General features: G+C 39.7%; 1 protein-coding gene across 4 annotated transcripts in view; it reads left to right on the forward strand.

The window, feature by feature from the left end:
* Positions 1-251: 251 nt before the first annotated feature.
* Positions 252-22,304, forward strand: part of PRUNE2 (prune homolog 2 with BCH domain) — a 146,766-nt gene continuing 124,713 nt past the window's right edge. For all 4 annotated transcript variants that reach the window (XM_063319587.1, XM_063319589.1, XM_063319588.1 and 1 more), the window contains exon 1: positions 252-372. In XM_063319587.1, the coding sequence (XP_063175657.1) occupies positions 337-372 (36 nt within the window). In that variant the 5' untranslated portion in view covers positions 252-336. The remainder of the gene's footprint in view (positions 373-22,304) is intronic.

Here is a 22,304-nt window from a genome sequence, read left to right on the forward strand (position 1 = left end):
GAGCGCCCGGCATCGGGGACACGCGTTATTGACACAGAACCAACCCAACCTTTGTCAGGGTCCGCCGGGGTGCGCGGAACAGCGGGGAGCGACATCCCGCTCCGCGGGAGGGCCGGAGGCAGCTGCCTGTCCGCCCGCCGCGGACCTCGCCCCTCCCTCCCCTCCGCGCCCCTCCGCGGGGCAGCGCGCCGGCCCTTGCGGCACGGCCTGACGTCACCGCCCGCGGCGGAGCGGAGCGGGGCGGAGCGGGGCGGGGCCGCGCTCCGGTGCGGGCAGCGCGGGGGACAGCGGGGGAGCGCGGCGGTCCTGCCGTCCGTCCCTCCGTCCTGCGGCGCCATGGAGGAGTTCCTGCAGCGCGCCCAGTCCAAGCTGGTGAGTCACGGCGGGCGCCGAAACTTCGCCCGACTTGCCGTTAATGACAGTCACCCCCACTCCCCACCCCCGCGCATCTCCGGGTGCAGCACCCACCAGTGCTCCCCAAAACTTCTCGGAGCCTCTCAAGCAGCGCGGCGGCGCTCGGCGTGGGTCAGCAGGGTCGGGCGGTGGGGAGAGGATGGGGCTTGTGACCTCCGCCTGGGCTGGGGCGTCGTTTGGTGGGTGCGTTTCCTTCTCACGCCTTGCTGCCCTCTGGTTATTGCTGAATAATGCTCTGCGTTGCGAATACGCGAACCCGTACTTGACGGGCGTGTGTGTGTGCGTGTGTGTGTGTGTGGCGGGGGGGGTGGCAGCGTGCCGTTTTGGGATTATTTGCATGCTCGTAGAGACTTTGGGATGCATCAAGTTGCGTAGGTGAATGTGGAAAAAAGATACACCAGAAGTCACTGAAAAACTGACATTTCTGTAGTCTAAATGTCACTAGGAGTAAGGGATAAGTTTGCATAAGCAAGACTTAAAATAACTGAGGAATATGCAAAGGTGATGAAGGACCAGCCCCATAACTGTGTCTTGTCTGCTTTAAGTAGTTAATATGGTGTTAGGAATCGCAGAGATATATAGGTCCTGTTCTCAAATGACTCTGTTGGTAGGGCTGTGCTGAAACTGCAGTGCATTTATTTTGTCGACAGTGACTGATAATCTGGCCCCAAATAGTGCGTGCTTTTTTCCCCCATATGTGCAGTGCAAAAGTAGGGTGTTTTTAAGACCAGGATGGCCTTAGGCCAGCTTGTTTCCAATCATGAGTGTTGATTTTTTGTGCAAAGCTTGGTTTTACAGTTATTGCCTTTCATGGGCAGCCTGCACTCCTGCTAGTTATCTCAGCTGTAAGAAATGTGTTCAATTATAGGACTAATAATGGGTTAGTAAAAAAAAAAATCCCATCGCTGCTAATTTTGCCCTGTATTTTTTGGCACTGGGGATCTACGTGCTTGCAGGGATCCCTCCCCACCCTTTAGAGAGTTGCTGTAGATAACTAAATGTAAACTTCATTGTTGATGGTTAGAAACGTAGGGCCCTCCCAGTTTCATAGACCTGTTATGAATCTCTGGAGGGTGAGCAATCATAAAACCAAGATCCTCTTTCTCTGATGGTCATCATTCTCTATATGTAATGATTTGTAAAGGATGGTTTGTTATACCAACTTTAGTTGTCATGCATATTTTGGAAATCAGAGAATTAAGGCATTTTTTTAGAGGACTGGCAAAATAGAAGAGAAAATGAATCCCTTGGTTACTCCCTTAATATTTAACTGTATTGGCAAATGTTAAGGGTAAACATGAGGTGTGTCATCTTGGTCACATGCCAGCTAAGTTGTTTTACTATGTATTTTTAGGAGTTTGTAAAGCATTTCCCTTGTATTTTCATGTAAAAAGTATAAACTTTGGTAGCCCTCTTAAAAGATACTGCATAGCGCAGTTACAAATACTTAATGTATTTTCACATCAGCATTTCATATATTGCAACATATGAACTGGAGATTTGGTTTTGACAAGTTTCCTGCTCGAGTACATCAAAGGTCGTTTTACTTAATAGACATTAACTATGTTACGATAGCGGTCCCCTCTGCACCGTTAGTAAATGTCAAGCAGAAAGAACAACTTAATTTTACTACTAAAAGCAAATACTGCATTAATCTTTCTGAATAGCTGTTGATAATCAGAAAGGAGTTGTCTGGAAAACTATAATCTGAAGATGCCCACAGATAATAGATAATATTATTTCTTTAATTTAGATGAAATGGGGAGCACAGCAGCTGAACAGTAGCCCTTCTTGTTCCTGCAGTGTTGGTTTTCAGAAGAAATGCAGACTTCTCTGTGGGAACTTTGAACTGTGGGAGAAAAATGCATGTTTTGGAAAAGTCTCCTCTACAGGAGTATTGCGGGGGAAGCGTCTTTCTGATGTGATGTTTCGTGGTGTGGTTATGTCAGCTGAGCATGTCCAGACAACCAGCATCTGAGCACTGGCCTATTTGGTACAGAAGAGGTTTATAAATCTGATAGGTTGACTTCAATTTGCCAATTTACTTTGTATCACAGTAGCCTGAAAAAGGTAATCCAGAGTAACTGAAGATTTGCATTCTGCAACACCGAAGGCTGAAGATGTTTTTTCCTTCCAGCTTGGTCAAGCCTTTTGTGGAGAATCTTTCTCTGCCGATGCAAGGTAGCCATAGACTGAGTTGAGGGCAAACAAGGGGCTGTGTTTGGTTTGCCGATGATGTAAGGTAAAGCTGCCTGGGTAAATGGGTGAACAGCTCAGAACTAGTGAGCTGCTGTGTGTTGCTGTGCTACCTCAGCCGTATCTGTGGAAGATGTTAAAGCCTACAGTTGTATCTCAGAGGCCTGATGATGCTGGTCTTTTCACACCTTAGGTAATCTTGTTAGGTTAAACCGATCACAGTGCACTGACTGCATGAGTACTACTCAGCATGAGTAAAGGAAAATTTTCTTTACGCATGAACAATAGTTCCAGAAGAACAATTGCTCCAGACTGTGCAGGATAACCTATTACTGCAAGTGCTTCATCATTCATTTGGGTCTGGCTCCAGCCACAACATTAATCAAAGCTGTTTTTCCACATGGAAAAAATTCTAGCCTTGGAGTATACCACACAAAGGACTTGCACATCTTTTGTTTTCTAAGACTTTTGTATTCTGTACGGTCATTGATTTTTGGAGAGGAAAATTCCCTGAGCATTATCTATTAATAAAGTCTCCATTAGGCTATTCTTTCTTTAAGAAAAATGAATTTTGGTGTTGTGACTTGTCAAGTAGTCATAGAACATTCTCAGTTATTTTTTTAGTACTGATTTTTAAAATTGTTATGTATAATCTATGTAAAACCAAGGGGAGGGGGGGAAAGTTAGTAAGCAAAACATGGCAGAATATAAGAGATGCCGTACGGACATTTTTTGGCACTTACAGTACAGTCCTGCAGGTTTTTTTCCAGTTTTTCCTCAGTCCAGTAATAATGTGAGAATAGGTGAGATGAGACCAAAGGTCCTTCTAAACCAGCCTTCTGTCTTGGCTAAGGGAGGATTATAAGCAGTAGAATATACAGGTCTGCTCATCAAGTGTTGAAAGCTTAGGTCAAAATGTGTATCTGAACTACTATGTTAGCCACAGCTAGAGCCGTCTTCCATACATTTGTCTACGTTTTCAATTTGTGTCTGTTTTTTGTTTGTTTGTTTTTTAAATCAACTTATGCTTTGACTTCCACCAAATCCCAGAGACAGCGAGTTCTACAATTTTACCGTGTGCTCTGTGTGAGTGGGGCAATATCCCTATTTGTTTACTTTAAACCATCTGCCCGACAATTTTAAAGGGTGCTCCACAGTTCTCATACCTTGAAGGAGTATTTTTTTGTTCACTTTCTCTGTGATGTAAGTTGAGTATTACTTTATCCCCATTCTCTTCTCCCAAACATTTCCAAGCTAAAGTTTTCTATTTCCCCTTCTTACTTGAGCACTATTCTGTCACTCTTACCATCCTTATGGCCTCTCTCTGAAGATTTTATAATTGTATTAACCCTTTGGAAGTTGAGCCCAGAACTGCCTGCCATATTTAAGGCATGAGTGCATAAAAGACTTTGACAGCAGTATAACAACATTCCAGTTTTTTTCCATTTTCTTAAGAGTTCTTGGTGTTCCACTTACTTATTCTGTTCATACTTAGTCTGTTTTACTGTCAGAAAGCATTTTTCTGATGCTTTCAGAGTATCATTTAAAATGAATGCCTGATGTTTTTTCTGCTTAGTAATACCCATTTTAAAACCTGTCTGACTGCGTATGCTGCCTAAATATAATTTAAAAATGGAGGTGAGGTTGTTTCTTCACATTTTCTCTAGTCTGCACTTCTTGGCCCTCATTTCCATTTACTATTTTATTACCTAGAGCCTCAGTGCCATGAGTCCTTTCTGCAGCTCTTGTAGGCAGTTTTAGATTTGACTCTCCTGAATAATCTGGTGTTGTATGCAGCTTTTGTCACCTCATTATTTGCCTGCCTGTCCTACTGGAAGTAATTTTATTTATTATTCATGGCTATGAAGAACAGCAGCTATTCCAGCACATATCTTCACAGATTTTTTCCTTCGTTGTGAAGTCCGACCATTTGTTCCTGTCCTTTGTTTCCTAACTTTTAGTTCTTTATTATACCATGAGAGGATTACACACCATTTTTTTTGGTGATTTGGTTTCTTTACTAGCCTCTAGGAAACTTTTCAATAATATTTTTGGAGACCCAAGTACAATGCATCGATTAGTTTCTCCTCTGCATGCTTGTTGAATTATTCAAAGAACTTTAAAAGATTTTGTACAAAAATGTCATACTTCAGAAAACCTTGCTGTCTGTTCCCCAGTATATTATGTTATCGATATGTTCAGTGGCAATTCAGTCTGTCTCTCTCTCGGTTGGACTCTTTTCAGGCACAGCTAAGCTCTCAAGTGGGAGAAGAGTGACTGATGTCAATACATAATTTTGTATAATTTAATTAGAAAAATAAATCAAAAGTTTAAGCCTTCAGTGTTGTAACCGAAATCATTATCAGAATTATTAGCAAATGTTAAAGGCAACTAAATAGAGAAGTAAAAATTCAGAAATTACTTCTTTAATTCTCTGATGTGAAGTACTGCGTGCTGCATGATGTAGTTAAGTTTGGTATTTTTCGAGTAATCTCATGTGCTTCAGACTGTTTGCAGTGAAGCTGAATGATTGTGAGAAGTTAAATCAAGGGAGTCTGTCAAAAAAGAAGCTGCAAGAATTAATAAATAAATAAATAACTATACAGTAGTCAGAATTCCCCATGAGAGGTGCTGAGACAATGGCTGCCAGCCAGTACTTTTTCCCTGGCCTTAGGTCTGTGCTTAATGGAGAGCCTAATGCTTCATATGCTGGCTTCAGGGAAGTCAAAGAGGACGGAATGAGCCTTGGAAAGGGCTTAATGTGCAGATGATACTGAGATATCCACATACTGCAGTGAACTGCTTCAAACTGGCAATTGAAAGATGGTCCTCCCTCTGCAGAGAATAGCAGATTAGCTGGGGGAACAATCTTTCGAAATGCTGTGTCATCTTCAGCAGTTAACAGCATTTGGAAGAAACCCCAGACCACCCTAAAACTTCAAGTTCTTTTAATGCTTTGCTGCCGTAAGAAAAGAGACTATAATGCTGGACCAATGTTACACCTGGTTGTGGGTGTAATGGACTGGGCAGGTAGGGAATTATGGCCCCAGACATATGTGCCCAGAATAAAACTGGACTGCCTGACTGGACATTTTCCAGAGTGAGGGCCAGGCCTTGACCACAGAGATGCCCTTGAGAATTGCAAAAAAAAGGCTTCCAAGGCATTGCTTTGATAGATATGAAAAACGAATGTTCTGCTTGTTTCTGAGGCAAAGAAGTTCAAAGAAAAGTTAGTGATGATGGCATGACTTGGGCAGATTTATCTGACCGCAGTTTAAAAACAAGCTGAGTCACTTACGTGTTTATTCATTTTGCCTATTATTTGCCTATCTGGAGTTTTGTTATCATTGATAGGCAGTGGTTACTTTGAAAATAATATTTGATTTAGCTGGAATAAAGTAGTGGCTTTATGGGAAGTGAAAGACATTACAGAAGTGAAGCAGAAGTTATTTTCCTGGAAATTGCTGAGCTTCTCCAAGCAGAGGGATAAAAAAAACTTTCAAGCATTAAGACAAGGAATCAAGTCTTAGCCTCTCATGTATCTTCTTTGCGTTAATGCAGCAGCACACAGGGGACCTGGCTCCATTTAGCAGGGCACTTACAGTATGTACAGAATTAAGAGTATGAGTAATGGTATTGACTTCAGTCGGAAAACTCACATGTATAAGTTAAATTGTACATACACCTAAAAATGTTGCAGAATCAGAGTCTTGCAGCTGATTAACCTCTTGTCCCTTAAATCCGTCAGAAGAAACGATGTACTCTGCAGCAGGATCTTCAGAGTCAGGGTTCATTGGTAATGTGGAAAGAAGAGTAACATTGTGCTAACATAAATCTGGGATAAATATTTAAACAAAGAATGGTTGTGACCCATGCTGAGCATATACAGGAATATTAAAGGGCTTACAGAGATAAATGAAATTATTAGAAAAATGTTTTGGGAAACTCTACTGAAGAGTAATTCCAAATATACATTCAATATGAGGAGAAAAATCTGAGAGCATGAAAGATGGAGAGGGAAGTGTCACTGTAACGCAAATAAGACATGCTTGTAGGGTGATACAAGTGTTAAAATACGTAATTTTGGGATACAGTCTTCATATCCTGTAGTAAGGCAGTGATAAGCCTTTGTATGTATATACACACACATACACATCTTTATTAGGGAGGGTTAAGTCCTACAGACTGAGACTGTCTCTTTTTCATTATCATTATGCAATTTCAAGTGGAATGCTTCCTTCTGTTTTGGGTACCATATAACCAAAATATTTCTAAACTGGAGGAAGAATTAAGAGAATCATAACAAAATGATTTAAAGAATTGATTTCCAAGGAAATAAAAATGAACTTGATTAAATTACTGCTGAGCTGAGACGTGAGAGCAATCTGGATGTATGGGGTACGAAAAGCAATGCAAAGAAGGAATCATTCATTCATGTACACAGGTATAAAGAAGAAACTGCAAAATGGTCAGCAGAGGCTTAATAATAAGAGATTATTTCCTGAAACGAGGTCTTTTAGCTAGGAGAGTAGTCTCCCAGAGGAAGGAGGAGAAGTCCCTCCATAAAAGCAAACGAAAATAAAACCTGAAGTGGATGAACATATGTAAAAATACTTTAAAAAAAAACCCCTACAGTGTTAAGGAAAGTATATTGGGTGATTTAATAGCCTTTTACAGTTCCACTAAAGACTACAAACAAATAGCAGAAGCTGAGAATTAAAAATGCTTTTCACCCATGGATTTTCTTGGGTTTGAAGGACAGAAATAACATTTTTAAATGATAGCCTACATACCTTGCCTTTCATCAAGCTCTGGTGCAGTGATACTTTCTCCTTTTTCACAAAAAAAAAAGAGTGAAAATGGGAGAATAAAGTACATCTTGGTGAATTTTCCATTGGAGGAGGTGAAGTATATCAGATTAATCAAGATTAAGCCAAATGCTATCCCGAATAACTTTTTGGGTCTTGAATCATTGCATGCGTAGCTGACATACTTTGTTCATTGTTCTATACAGAAACAAATTCCAAAGGCATTTCGGTGCAGTATACATCAATTTGCTACCCGTACTATTATTCAAGTGTGGTACTGTGGTATTGACGGGGATGCTGTTGTGCTAGTATCTATGCAAACACATCATAAAAAATCTGTTCAATCCCTATTTTACAGAAATTGTCCATAAAGTAAGTTGGAAAAAATATAGGAGGAAGCAGATGTATCCAAAGTAGTAGTAGGGTGGTATATAGGTAGGTGCAATAACATTTATGTATCCTAACCTATTTGTTAGTGTTTTGGGAAAGGATAGCTTTGAGTAGGAGTTAGGAAAAGGAAGGTGGGGTGGTTTGGAAACATTTGATTTCTCTTTCCGTTCCTCTGCTATTGACTGGCTGAAGACAAAAGTTAGCATTTCATTATTGAATAGGAGATGACACATGAAGCAGAGGAAGGTTTGAAAAGGTTACAAAATGTTGTGTAGGAATTCTACTTAATGTGTTGGAGCAAGGGGAGCCAGGAGAGAGAGGCTTCGGTGGTCGAAGCCAATATGGCAGGGTCAGAGCCACAGACTAGGGGAAGGTTTTCTGCAGCGTGGTTCTGGAAACTGCCTGGTTACCTCTGCTGAAGTCAAATAACATTTATGTGATTAAACCATCAGGTAATGATAGCTGGAGTGTTAGGTCTGAGGGTAAATAAGAGAGGTCGATGAGGAAAAAAAACCTGTGGGACTTTGCAGTAGGCAGTATGTGTGCGTTTAAACTGCACATGATGCCAAGATTATGGGCTGGAGCAATGGGTGGGATATTTTGTTGATCCCTATATATCTGTTATATATGTCCCTGTGAGAGAGAGGTGCAGTAAAAGCTCAGCTTTAGCCATGCTGAGTTGGAGTGTATGGTGAGATTGTGCCAGGGAGGCTGGGAGAAGATGTGGGATCTTAGGGGCAGGACCGGAGCAGAACCGAAGTCCCACTTGCCACCTTGGAGTCCAGAGGGAGATAAGGCACAGAGTTTAAATGACTTGATAACATTCCTGTTGTATTCTTTTTCTCCAAGGAAGAGAGCCAGCAACAGTTACACAGGTCCTTAAAACTGGACTGATATCACTTGTTCTAATGAGATACAAAATAGATTGCAGTGCAGTACGGACAGAGGACAAACAGTGAAAAGGTTAGGAACATTTCAGAAAACGATGACGTCTGGATGATGTCAGATAGTTCTCTTTCCTTGTTTACTGTATCATTTGACAGTAACTGAATAATGTGTAATAGACCTAATAGACCTAATGCACTGGCCCAGTTCCATCTTGCACAGTCATAACCTGCTTTTGTATGTTCCCTTCTAGCCTCAATTTATTAGTCTTAAGCCTCCTTACGTCAGCTTCTGTCTAGAGCACAGTGAGATTTTGCAGTATTAGTGACATGATTTACCTGTTTAGCACTGCTTAGGAAATTTTGATTTTGGTGTATTTTGATAGCAATAATTGTGTATATGTCTTTTTGTAATTGACACAGTTTTGATTCTGGTTTAGTTCTCTGTGTATGCAGTGCCTGACGCTAATTAACTAAGTTAGCCACTGAACCAGCCTGTGTTTAAGTGACAGACCATCATGCTGAAGTGACTTTTTCCCTAATGGTTAATCTCATGTCCTGGTTTGAGGTAGAATAGAACCAAGTTTCTTTTCTGTAATTTTACTTTTCAGTTAAGCCTCTTCTAACTCTCTGAAATTAACAGTGTATTTTTCAGTCAGAGTCTGTTTTTAGCAGATAATGTGCAGGGTTTATAGTTAATACCAAGGAATGGTATGCAGAGTGGCTCCTGCTTATACTTATTGCTGCAATACCCAAGGTCAGCTCCCTGTGTTATGTACCACATTGGAGGGTCAGAAGTGGAAGAGCACAGAGGGGTCGCACCTGCGGGGAGGAGCAGACAGGACAGGTGACCCAAAACTGACCCATCCTGTCACCCAGGGGTGTTCCATCCTGTCTGCATCATGCTCAGTATAAAAGCTGAGGGATCAAAGGGGTCAGTCTCCTTCAATGGCCGGTGTCTGAGGAGGACTCTGTCTGTTTGTCTGCCTTTGATCCCAATCTGTGCATTTGTGAATCCAGATCGATAATCCAGTTCCCGTCCATCACTGAGTCCAGTCTGGGACTTTCCCTGTGCTGGCCAGTGATGTGATCATCATCCTGGGAGCTGGATATGGTTTTGTATGTATTTCATTATTTTCTTATTGATATTACTATCTTTTCTTTTTATTATTAATATTCATTAAAGTAATTTCTGTTTTCTTTTCAACCCGTAAGTCTCTCTTATTCTTTCTCTCTTCTCTGGGAAGGGAGAGAGGTTAAAGAGAGCATCTGTCGTTTGTTTAGTGGCCAGCCCAACCCAGACCACGACAGTTGATCTTACTGCGTTACATTGTGGTACAGAGCACAAGAACTATTACACTTAATGTATACTTTCTTGCTCTTGTACCATAGTGATTAAAAAATGCTGTGTGAAGATGAGTTGGTAGGGAAGAAAAATCACAGAATTGTAGTGGTTGGAAGGGACCTCTGGAGATCATCTAGTGCAACCCCCGTGCCAGAGCAGTAAACTTCCAAGTTGTTGCTTCAGATACTACCATGCTTTCATAACTCAGGGAAGTAAGTGGAGACACAGAGTCTAGCTGGTGTGCTGACAGAGAAAGGCATATTCTGCTTGGTGAACCTTGTATGCTCTTCTGCAGTCAGTGTGACTGGAGGAAAGAAAGGAACTTTTGAGATTTTCTGGTTTTTGTTTTTGTTTTTTTTTTTTTTTTTTTTTTTTCCTAAGGGAAGCAGAATTGCTCCATTTGGAATGTATTTGACTCTTTGTGAAGCAGTGATAAATCGTAAACTTTCAAACACTTGGAGGGACAGTTTCTCCTAAATATAGACAGTTGGCAAATGATCAGTTGACTGATTCAGCAGCCTTTATTTTACTTAACAAAGGTTTCAACGCTGAAAGTCATTTGCAGGCCTGGCTAGATTACCGCTGAGTCAGATGGAGTGCAGTGATAGGTTAACTTGCTGGAAAAGTATACTACTATTTTTGATGATGCATGTTTGCAGTCCGTAGAAGTTTCACGTATGTTTACCTAGTTTTCTTACAGATAAATCTCTTCAAGACTGTATCCTGAGTATTCACACTACTCAGAAGGGCAAGTGGCTTTACGTGAGGTACCTGTGCATTTAAGAGGTTTATGTCTGTGTGAAATCTTGTAAAAGTCAGCCTGACTGCTTCCTACATGGTTTACATGTTTGAAGTGAATAGTCTTATCAAGTTAAAAGACCAGATATGATTTTAAAACCGCTCTTTCACTTCAAGCCTCTGTCTGTTTTTGGATTCATTTCTCTGTTGCTTTGAGTTTTTGGTCTTTTAATTCAGCAAGCATAAAATCAATCAAAACCCATTCAATCAAAAGAACTTTAGTGCTGAAAACAAGGAAAATTTCCCCTTTTTGCGAAGATGGACTTAGCTGTCCTTTCTCTTGACTTAGTTGAGATAATAGCTGTGGTAATTTTTTCACTAGCAAAAATGCTGTAATTCAAGTTTACCTGAATAACAGGTTTATTATTTTTTTCCTTCAAAATGAATTACTCATTCAATTTGTGAGGGGTTTGTATCATTGAGGCGTAGTCTGTGGTAAGGGATTGCATCCTTCCTCTCTGCTGCCCCTCCGGGAAATGTGTGCATTTATCTCTCTGTGATACAGTGGAACTGTAGAGGCTAATGATAGATAAACTGAGCAGTTGCTGCAGCCAGCTTAAAAATTATGCATCTTGGCTATTTTTTACATAAACGTTGTTTTGTATATGAGAGGAAGAGGTGTGGGATGGCTTTATACAATTCTTTGCTTTGTGCATATTTCGAGAGGTTTGCTACATAAACTCATATAAAAACAGTTCCATGCTACTCTGTGGAATTTTTTCCCACCATTGAGAATTTGATGCACACTAGAACTTCCCCATTGTCAGTCTTAGGAAGAATAAGCAAAAGCAGTGGCTTCGTTTATTCTTTGGAAGTGTGGCGTAACTGTGCATTAAAGTATTCATTCCAGGGAGGAGAGGGTGGTGCAGATCGGAGTTCTAGTCTTTCATCTCCAGAGACATGGACTCGTATCTTGTTTTAGATTGCATGTGAAAATGAGTTAAGTGATCTAATCTTAGCAGCTATTTGTTCACCTCCCAAAATCATTGCACAGTTTTCAACTGGCAGCGTTTGCACAGTGGAAGAGGGATTTCTAAGGCCGAGTCTGAAGTTTTTTGGTTGATCTGTTTTGTAAAGTTTGTGCAATACTTGTTCGTATGACCCTGTCTCAATAGCAAAGTGTTGAGCCTTCATTTAAAACAACAAGCAACCAAACCAAACCAGCCATCAACTTAACCGCCCTCCCCCCGCCCCCCTTCCCCATCACTGTGTGAGAATTGGGCTGGTTACAATCTCACAGGCTGAAAAGATAATTTATTTACAGATTCTAAATAAAACACAAATTGCAGCTGATAGAGAAAATGAACTGATGTAAAGAAATATTTTTAATTAAGTTTAGGTAAGTATCAAGACTGTGAAACCTGCTTGACTGAAGAAAGCTGGAAAGGGGCTTTTTACAAGGGCATGTAGTGATAGGACGAGGGGTAATGGCTTCGAAATGGAAGAGGGTAGGTTTAGATTAGATATCAGGAAGAAATTCTTTACTGTGAGGGTGGTGAGGCACTGGAACAGGCTGCCCAGGGAGGTTGTGGATGCCCCATCCCTGGAAGTGTTCAAGGCCAGGCTGGATGGGGCTTTGAGCAGCCTGGTCTAGTGGGAGGTGTCCCTGCCCAGGGCAGGGGGGTTGGAACTAGATGATGTCTAAGGTCCTTTCCAACCCGAACCATTCTATGATTCTGTGTGCACTCTGATCTTGTTTCTTGAGCAAGTTAAAGCGTATGGCTTACTAGTTATGGAAACAGTTTATATGCCATTTCTGTCTTCCATATCTGCCCCCATATAAAATAATTTGAATGTGTCTCTTTGCCTAATTGTCTATGGTGGCAGAAATCATTGCTTGAGAAAACTTTCAGGTTTTTTTTTTTTAACCAGTCATCTTGTAGAATTTATTTGAGATTGTATTCTTGCTGTCAAATGCCTTGCAACTTTTCTATTAGGTTGCGAATTCAAGTTCTGCTTTGTGTTACCGTGGTGAAAATACAGTAATGCCAATTCTGGTAGCATTAGTTTATGTTTATACTGAGAAACACAGAAGAGACTGGTTTCAGTGTGCTAAAATGGAACACTAAATATAAAAATGCTCTCTTTTAATGCAGACAGCAATAAGCAGATGAACTTACCTTCATATTTCCTTTTCTCCTCAACTTTGCAGCTTCCAAAGAGGGGAAAGGAATGAGATCTTTATTTATATATTTAAGATATTTTCTTTTTCCTTTTTCCTCCTCCTGCTTTCTCTCCTTTCCTGCCAGTGGGATATTTGATAGTCAGAGCCATAATATTGACATGTGGCTTTTAGGAGTGGGGGCGTACATACCAAACTGTGCGAAATGGGTATAGTCTCTCAGTAAATTTCAGCTGTTTCAGCCCTTTGTAGTGTACTTTGTGGTTCTCCACGAGTGCTTGTAATATTGCAGTTTGTCATTTCCTTCTGTGCCAGCCAATGAGGTACAGGTTGGTTCTGTGTAGTTTAGGTTATATTAGCCTTTTGGCTTATGATTGTCTATGAACTGCCATTTTCTGTGCTGCCTAACGACATGCTGTCCATTGCTACACAACCAGACAGTTCATCCTGTCTGACTCTGAGGTTATTTCTCTTTGTATTTTCCTGCACTGGAAAATAAGCAAGAATGCTAAACGAGATATGAAATGACATTCTAAATTTTTCTAGCTTAATTACATGTATCCTCTGTTGTTAACTGAGTGCTTAATCACTTACTTTTTAAGCTAGGTAGATACTCATTTCAATTCTTTGCACATTTCAGTTTTTCACAGCTTCGATTGGTGCTGTTTGATGATGTTGTAGAAAAAACAACCTAGTTAGTTGCCATATTAAGTAGTGATTATAATCTAGCTGCTTCTCTCCCAAACAGATAATAATTACTGATATTGAATTAACCTAAGTCTGTAAGAGCAGAATGTACTCTTTGCTTCCATAAATGAGAAGTGGTTATACAAATGAAGCTTATGCGTAATCGAGAGACAAGGAATTCTGCTTAAGAGATGCTAGGATTATGGCAGAAAGCAGGAAAAACCCAGCACTATTTCATAGCATTGTTTTGAGCTGAGGCAGCAACCCAGTGGTACAATAGCAGAAGTTAAGCTGGGGTAGTAATCTGACATGTTCTGTCTAATTTGAAAGCTTAAAAGGTGATATAATAGATTGCACTCCAAGCACTGTAAGGTGAGAACATCTCTCTCAGGCACCTGAAAACTTCTGTTACAGATTTATTGCATTGTGAGAACATGTGACTCGCTTCAAAGTACAGGTTTGATTTTAATGTTTCCAAAGTGACTACATAGATCCTTTAGGTAGAGAGCATATATGTTAGCAAAAGAAAAGAAGCCAAGATAGAGGACACTAGAAGGAAGGTGTAACGACTGTGGCTGTCCAACCTGACATCCCAGCTGTACCAGTTTTCGCTTAGCCCATATTATTAAATTACAACTTCAATCTAGTTCACTTGCTTGTGCGCTTGCACCCTCTGTCACTCGCACGCACAGAGAGAAACACAAATCCTCTCTCTGTAAGTGGGTTAATGGACTAGGGAGCCCTTGGGCAGAGTTCTACACCTGACTGCAGTGCGAGGCGACTTCTGAAATCCCACTGAACCAGCGGGGGGATGCCGCCTGTGTTTTGTGCATGCACATGCACGTACGTGCACTGGTATGGATGCTGTAGAGCATCTCCCAAAAAGTATGACTGGTGTCAAGCTCAGGTGGTGCCAGGGGGTGCAGTGTGTTGTATGTCCCACTCATCTCTAGGGAGGCTTCTTCTCGGAATTATTGACATGTGCAAGAAAACTCCTGAGGTGACAGGAGCGGAGACCTAACTGAATAAGTCTGGTCTGGTTGGCATCTTTCATAGGTATTAGAAATACTGTTCTCTTAGATAAATCTACATAACTAAAGAAAGGGGAAACTAGACTTTCCTTATGCCCCTATTTCATGCTATAGCTTTTGCCTTTCTGACAAAAACTGTTTGAGAAGTAAAGTACTCTTAATGATCTATTTTCTCTTTAATTTGAAGACCCCAAGGGCAAGACTTCTAAAGACCAGCTAAGGTCACTTGGATTGCTCAGCTTGGAGAAGAGAAGGCTGAGGGGTGATCTCATCACAGTCTACAGCTTCCTCAAGGGGGGCAGTGGAGGGGGAGGTGCTGATCTCCTCTCTCCCGTGACCAGCAACAGGACACGAGGAAATGGAATGAAGAGAAGCTGCATCAGGGGGAGTTCAAATGGGACATTAGGAAAAGGTTCTTCACTGAGAGGGTGGTCGGTCACTGGAACAGGCTCCCCAGGGAAGTGGTCATGGCACCACACTGTCAGAGTTCAAGGAGCGTCTGGTCGACACTCTTAGTCATATGGTTTAGTTTTAGGTAGTCCTGCGAGGTGCAGGAAGTTGGACGCAATGATCCTTATGGGTCCCTTCCAACTTGAGATATTCTAGGAATCTATGATTCTATGACATATGAAGAGATCTTAATTCTTCCTTTGAAACTAAAAGAAATATGGTAAACAAATTTTTGCAGGCTTTTCTACAAAACCTAAAAGAGATCTGTTCTTCCATGTAGTCATAATTTGGCATGCTCTTATGTGTATTTTCAAGGCTGGATATTAGTAAGTGTCTCATTGAGAGATACTTTCAGAGCATCGCAGGTTCTTGAGAAAGCATTTCAAGTCAACTAACTGTCATTTTTAACAGGAAAGAGAGGCTAAGCTCCGTCCCCCAGAGATCCCAGCAGAATCCACAGCTGCAGTAAACAGAACAGGTGACTGGATGTCACCGACACTGTACACAGCTATAGCTGAGAGATCATTTATCTTCAAGTTAAAAAGATTTAGCCCTCACAGTGGGCTATTCATCTCTGACAGTCTACAGAAGCTAAGGCGTGGCATGCTTTCTAATTCAAATATGCTTCTTTTTTTTTTTTTTGTGGAAGCGTAACACGCCATTGTATTTGTTTTGAGAACCCCTTAACACATTTCTGAATGTTTAGAAAGCAACCCATTTTTGTGATAATTTTATGTGAGTTAGATTGATAGGTGATAGAAGAGCATGTTGTGTGCACTGAGAGTTAGAAACCACTGCTGTAATAAGAAAAATAAGCAAAAGCCTATAAGAACAGGTAACAGGCAGGGCAAGGGAATTTTTTTTGCACTCTCTGCATCCTTACAGAATACTTGGGTACTTGCAAGGCCCATTCTATCCCTGTGCATTAACACTGGATACTATTTTATTTTGAACAAGATTATGGTCTGACACTTTAAAGTTAGGGATAGCTTCCTGGAAATCATGGAACTTTATATGAAATGATTGGTGAGTGAGACAGGGTCAAGGCCAGGGAGTGAAAACTACACAAAAAATAAAACACAAAAAAACAAAAAAAAATAAACAAACCAAAAAAGAGAAGAGTGGGAGGTAGAATGATAATATGAAAGATATTATGTATTGAATGCGGAAGTCTCCTACTTGGTTCCTGGTTCTGTCAAGAATCTAAATAAACTTGAAAACTTGACTTGAGTCTTGAAAACTTCCTTCTTTCCCTATGCTTACATTCTCTGTCTGCAATTTTTAGTTACTATTGTTAGAGAGATATTAATTTCAGGGGCCCAACTTTACATAATTGCAAATGTTTCTGAGGGCATTTAATTAATGTAAATCAACATGCATAAAGTTTAAAATAGCTCAAACCCACTGAGCTTTAGTAACTAGGTCTTTTTCTTGGCAAGCCCATATAAAAACACCTGTATAGATTTAATAGTTGTACGGGGAGGCCAGAGAGCCGTGTAAATCAAGGGGACCAAATGTCAGTTGGAATTAGTGGGGTGTTTCCAGTCACAGAGAGGTGGGTTTTCCCATCCCTCTCCTCTTTGGTGCTTGTAGCTTCTGTTGCGGAATGGTGTGTGAGAAGAAAGGTTTTTCTATTCGTTCTGAAGAAGGCCATGCTAAGCCACAATGTTATTTCTATTTTTGACAGGGTGGTCTGTCATCCAGCATCTAATACAAAAGCTGTCTAGTCTCTATCTCTTAAAACACATCTCTTGCAAGTACATCAACAAGTCTGATTTTAGTTCTTTATCATCTGCCCTTTAATTACAGAAATTAGTGCCAAATCCTAGAATTGGACTTGCTATCAGTGGGGAGAAAAAGGAAGACACAGAACATCAGTGTGATGTGTTCTTTTTAGCTAGTGGTAGTCTGTAAGGTAAATGTGCTCAGTAAGTCAGGTGTGATACCTTTTTTATCCCGGTCCTCAGGCCCTCATAGCTGCTGTACCAGGAAACCAGTAGAAGGGTGGGAAAAGAGTTGGGGTTAACTAGTTCTGTTTCTGCAGTGCTGGTAGTGAGGAGAACTGGAGCAAACATGCAAAGGACTGGCCATACAATCTCTGAGGTGGGGATGGAAAACAGGATCTCTCTCTGCTTGTGAACAACTTCTATGTGGAGCATTAATTCTTAAACAGGTATTCCTCATATTTAAAGCCTTACAAACTTACACAGTAGTTGTTCTTAAATAAGAGGTTATTAAATAGGGGGATATGCAGATACTCTGTCCTGCTGAACATAGCCATCATGCGTAGATGAATATGTACGTGCACACACCAACGCCTGACATGTAAAGTGTCCATACCTGTAGGCAGTTTTGCATCTGTACTTTAAGAGTCTTACCTTTTGATGGTAAAATAAAACTGTGCTCCATAGAGGTTACTGTAACCTCATCGCATCACAGATGTAAAAATTTAGGTTTTTTTTTAATAGAAATATGTAAATCCTCAAAAACATAAAATATAGTAATTTTTTAAAATGGGAAAGACGTTTAGGAGTGAAAAGTCAATAATTTTGGGAATTTGGAGATGGGAGCTTGGCTAAATTACAATTTGTACAGTAAAGTTTGAAGAAAGGGCAAAGTATCTTTACCAAGATCAATAATAAGAAATCAAGTAAGTAGCACTGGCACAGCTCAGCACTCTGTGGCAAGACCAAAGGTATTTTGGAGGAAATAGGAGAAATATACTAATGCTGCTTGAGAAAGCTGCTAAGCTTTGTGCTCTTTCTGCAACTTTAATTTGAGGTTCAGTTTGAGCTGTAGTTGGTACTAATGTCAGATCGGTGGTATTTGGAGAATCAGTTGCACTTACATAGCATTAAAAAGGCACTTTAGTATCTGGGAACAATGATATTTCGTATCTGGGAACCATACTGTACTGCTCTGTTTCCTTTGGACAGAATTTCTGAAATGTCTTGCCTTTTTTCTTTTTTCTTTTTTCTTTTTTTTTTTTTTTTTTTCCTCTTTGGCTTTCTGAATGTTTATGCTGAGCCTTTGCTAGTTTAATTTTTGGGTACTGACTGTCATATTATTTGTATCGTTTAGCCATGACGGATGAAGGAAGTGCTTAGGCAGGGATGATACTTGTCTTTGTGTCCTGCTATTTGTAATGTATTCAGACTTCCAAATCTGATTGTAATTTTTTTCTGAGGAGTTATATATTAAGAGATTTTGCTATTTAAATATTTTCTACTACATTCTCTGAATGTTGTTTTCTATGCTGAAGCATTCCTGAAAAGAGAATTCCGTTCATGAGGAGCAGTTACTTGTAGATTTCATTTAACTGTATTGCAAACTTTCCCCATGTCATGCATTTTTAAATGGCATTTTGAGTTTCCTCTTATTGTTAAGCACAACTACCATTTTGTATCACATTAATTGATTTCACAGACTGAATGTCAGCAGAGGAAAAACTACAGGTTTTCTTGCTAATGTTAAGCATGTTGCATAGCCCAAATGCTTCACAATATCCCCTTCATAACAAAATAGATATTTTGTCTCATAGTCTTATTAAAACATGTATATATGTTGCTACCTATGTATCTTATATACTGTTTTTAAAGAAAAAAATTAATCACACATTGAACTTTCTATTTTGATGCTAATTGTGATAACTACCGTAATTATTAGCATCCCCAGTTGACGGAAATCATTACAGTGTATTTGTATGTCTGGTTTTAAAATCACAGGAATGCAATATTCATGTGACTTCAGCAAGTGGACATGGATCTCCTGATAGCCATAACAGTCTATTTTTATAAGTAGAGACCTCATTCTCAAAATTTGCTTCTCATCTATTGCTGGGCCTGTGACTCAAATCACAAAGCCTCTGCGGGTTGGTCCTTGTATAAATATAAATGGCTTACTAATCTGTTTGAGTAATCACGTAGTGGAATATCTCAAATCTCTTTCAAGTCAGTATTTTCTTTTAAGACCTGGTGCGCTTTTTTATTCAGGAGTGGCAAGTATATGTTGGTATTTATATGTATAAACTCCCACCTGGGGCCAGAGATTGCATGTTCAAATACAACTGCGTGTAAATATGTTGCCATTATACCTTATCCTCTTTGACTGATCCTGAGAAAAAATATTGTTCTATTTAGCTGGTAAAAGAAAGGGAAGAATTATGCCATGTTTATTTTTAACAGACTTTCCTAATTCCATTAATGTTGAACAGGTATCCTTTCAGCAGCAGTAGAAGGCCAACACATGCTTGCCGTATAAGGGAAAGAAAGCTACACATTTTTCCTCTTGTTCTTTCTGTGCAAAATGCTTTTATTACATAAAATACTGTGTAGTAGTCCTCTGATGTGCTGAGATTTATGCAGTTAACTAAGAAATAATATGCTAAAGAAACGTCAGATTGGGAACGGAGAGTGACCTTACACTGAAAGCCATGAAATCATTACCTGTTTCTAATGTTACCGCTGTTCCTGTTCTGAAAAGTGTTTAATTGGATGCTTGTCAGTATCTCCAAGGGTGATGAATCCCTTTTTTTAACACTTTGAACATCTTGAATACAGTGGAATTCTAGTTTGTGTGTTGTAGCATTCTCACAGCTGGAAACACAGAAGTTGTCGAATTGTCACAGACTGAATGTCCGTGTGATGGAGTGTGTTGTGTCACTAGTCACTGAGGTAGGGTTTAACTAGAAGCAAATTCTAAATGCCCCACCAGTGTTCGCAGATTTTACTGGTAGAAAAGTGTGGGTCTGGCTGCTGTGATCAGTCTTGTGCATCAGATTATTTTGGCTTGCCTAAGTCCCTTTTATGTACTTAGGTTTGGGGGTTTGGGGTGGGGTTTTTTTGTTGTTGGTTGGTTCAGGTTTTTTCCCCCCATGCCCAGAGATTTAAGAACTTCTCTCTGTGCAAGGAGGGATGTTGTGCTCTTGGATTTTTTTACCTTTAGAATCACTTTGAGCAAGTTTAGAGCTCTGTGATTCAGTGGAAGTAAGGTATTAGCCTGAGAGGAAGCAGATTGTCCTTTGCTAGCTAACGTATCTCTCCTTACCATTGGACCCTTTGTTCTTAACTGCAGCAGACAGAGAAATCAATTGGTTCTGCTTTTCCTAGCAGTGTGCTCTTCAGTTGAAAACAAGAGCTTGATTGCTGAGGAAAATCAAGGGTTTTTCCCTCATGTCGGGGAGGATGCAGTTATCAGTGTTCTCCATAGATTAAAAATACATCATAGTGTGTTAAGCATAAAGCTAGAAGATATTGTTGATCTGTCAATTGAACGGTAAAGTTGAAATATTGATGTAATTTATTTTGTTTGTCATTACTGTATTTTTTTCTAAAATATCTTTATCTTTTGAAATGGCTAGGGCAGCAGATTTGCCAGGAATGATGAATTGCCCATTTTGGTGTTAACTGAGAGGATTCAGCAAAGCTATCGTTGAAGACGATGTCTTACTTAATCAGTTGTTAGTGTCTCTTCGTATGTGCATTTGTCAATTTATATCTACTGTTTCCTCCTGCTTAATAAAATTTCAAATAATACATTGTGAAAACCTTAGTCAACGTGGATGAAACTGTGCCAAACCTTAAACAAAAAAAAAATCTCTTCTAAGTGTGTTCTTTATTCTTATATTCTGTTAATGCTTACCAAATTTTTAAACAGAAATGAATGGCATAACATATCTTTAAAAAATATTTTTTATAGCTTTAAAATAGAAACACTGCTTCAACTTACTTTGTAATTACACCTTAAATGATTTTTTTTCTATTATTTTCCATACTTTTAGAGCAATAGTTGATATGCTGACCATGAAGATCGTCTTTAATACTATATACTCTCTATTTCTATGGTTCTTCTCCGTATAACTTGTCTTTTATGAGATGAAACTGCACTACTGTGCCAGATAAAGTCTGTCTGTGCACTCAGTAGACTATTTATTTGTTCACCTTTGTTCAAGGTGGGGTTTTTTTTGGTAGCTACAGTGACAATCTGGCTACATAGCTCTGTGTGAGAAGGATGTGTTTATTGTATTGTGGTTCTTGAGGGATCTTGGCTGTGCTAGAACATTACTGTGCTGGCCAGCAGAATTAACATAATTTGTTCCTTCTTTTTTTTTTTTCTGTACCAATTGTCCTAGTGCATTAAATTTAAAACATTGGCTCCGGTACACGTATGTTCTACGTGAAGACAAAAGATTGTGAAATGGAGCTGTTGTTCAGAGGGGCTATAAAAACCATCACTGTAAATATTGTTTGCAGTGTCACCATCTGTATGTCAGTTCAAGGTGGCATTGACAGTATACAAGAGTAATAAGGCAGGAGTCTTACCCAAAACATGTAACCTCTAGATTCTTATTTTGGGGGGTGGGGAAGAGAGCACTGTGGGGCTTTAACTATTGCAGTGCTGAACTCTGATGTGCAAGAAGGAATGGGAAATGCATATTTGAGTATATTTCCTCCTATAGATCTTGCCCAGCTTGCCCCAGGTGTAGAAGATAATCATGATTCCACCTTCTGATAACTTTTTGCTTCCTCTGGAGGATATTTTTCAAAGTGATTAGTATTTCTTCCAGTGCTTTTACTGTTTTTCCATTGTCAGTTGCACTGGACAAATACAAGTATCAGATTCAGTGTTTTCCCTGATGCACTATGTTTTCATAGAAAGACATTTACGAAATAGGTCCCTGCTCTAAGCTTATTTTTTTCCTGAAAAATCTTATATTGTTAGCAGTATTTTAAATGTTTTCCCTGGAACCCAAACACTCCATTTCAGTTTCCTACATTTTTATCATTGAATGTTAAAAGAGAAAATTTTTCAATAAATTAGGACTAATGTTACATTTTTTTAAATAGGACCATTTACAGATTTTTTGTTTTTACAGAAGTGTATTTTACCTGTTCTATCTCATTAGAAGGAAAACTGACATCAGCACAGCAAAAATGAATGTTTTAGATTGCTACTGTATATTGCCTTTCAGCACACTTTAATTAAAGTGGCATTTGTTTGTCCTATAATATCACCATTCCCTAATCGATGTACTGAGCAAGCACCATGGTGACAAGATAAGTTGCTTTGTTTTGTTCCATATGTCTGTGTTCCAAATTTTCCATAGTTTTAATTGGTTCCCTGCAGAATAACATTTACAAGCATATGGTATGGAAAATGCTGACTGCATTTGTTATCATA

The sequence above is a fragment of the Chroicocephalus ridibundus genome, chromosome Z (assembly GCF_963924245.1).
Source record: "Chroicocephalus ridibundus chromosome Z, bChrRid1.1, whole genome shotgun sequence".
Classification (NCBI taxonomy): domain Eukaryota; kingdom Metazoa; phylum Chordata; class Aves; order Charadriiformes; family Laridae; genus Chroicocephalus; species Chroicocephalus ridibundus.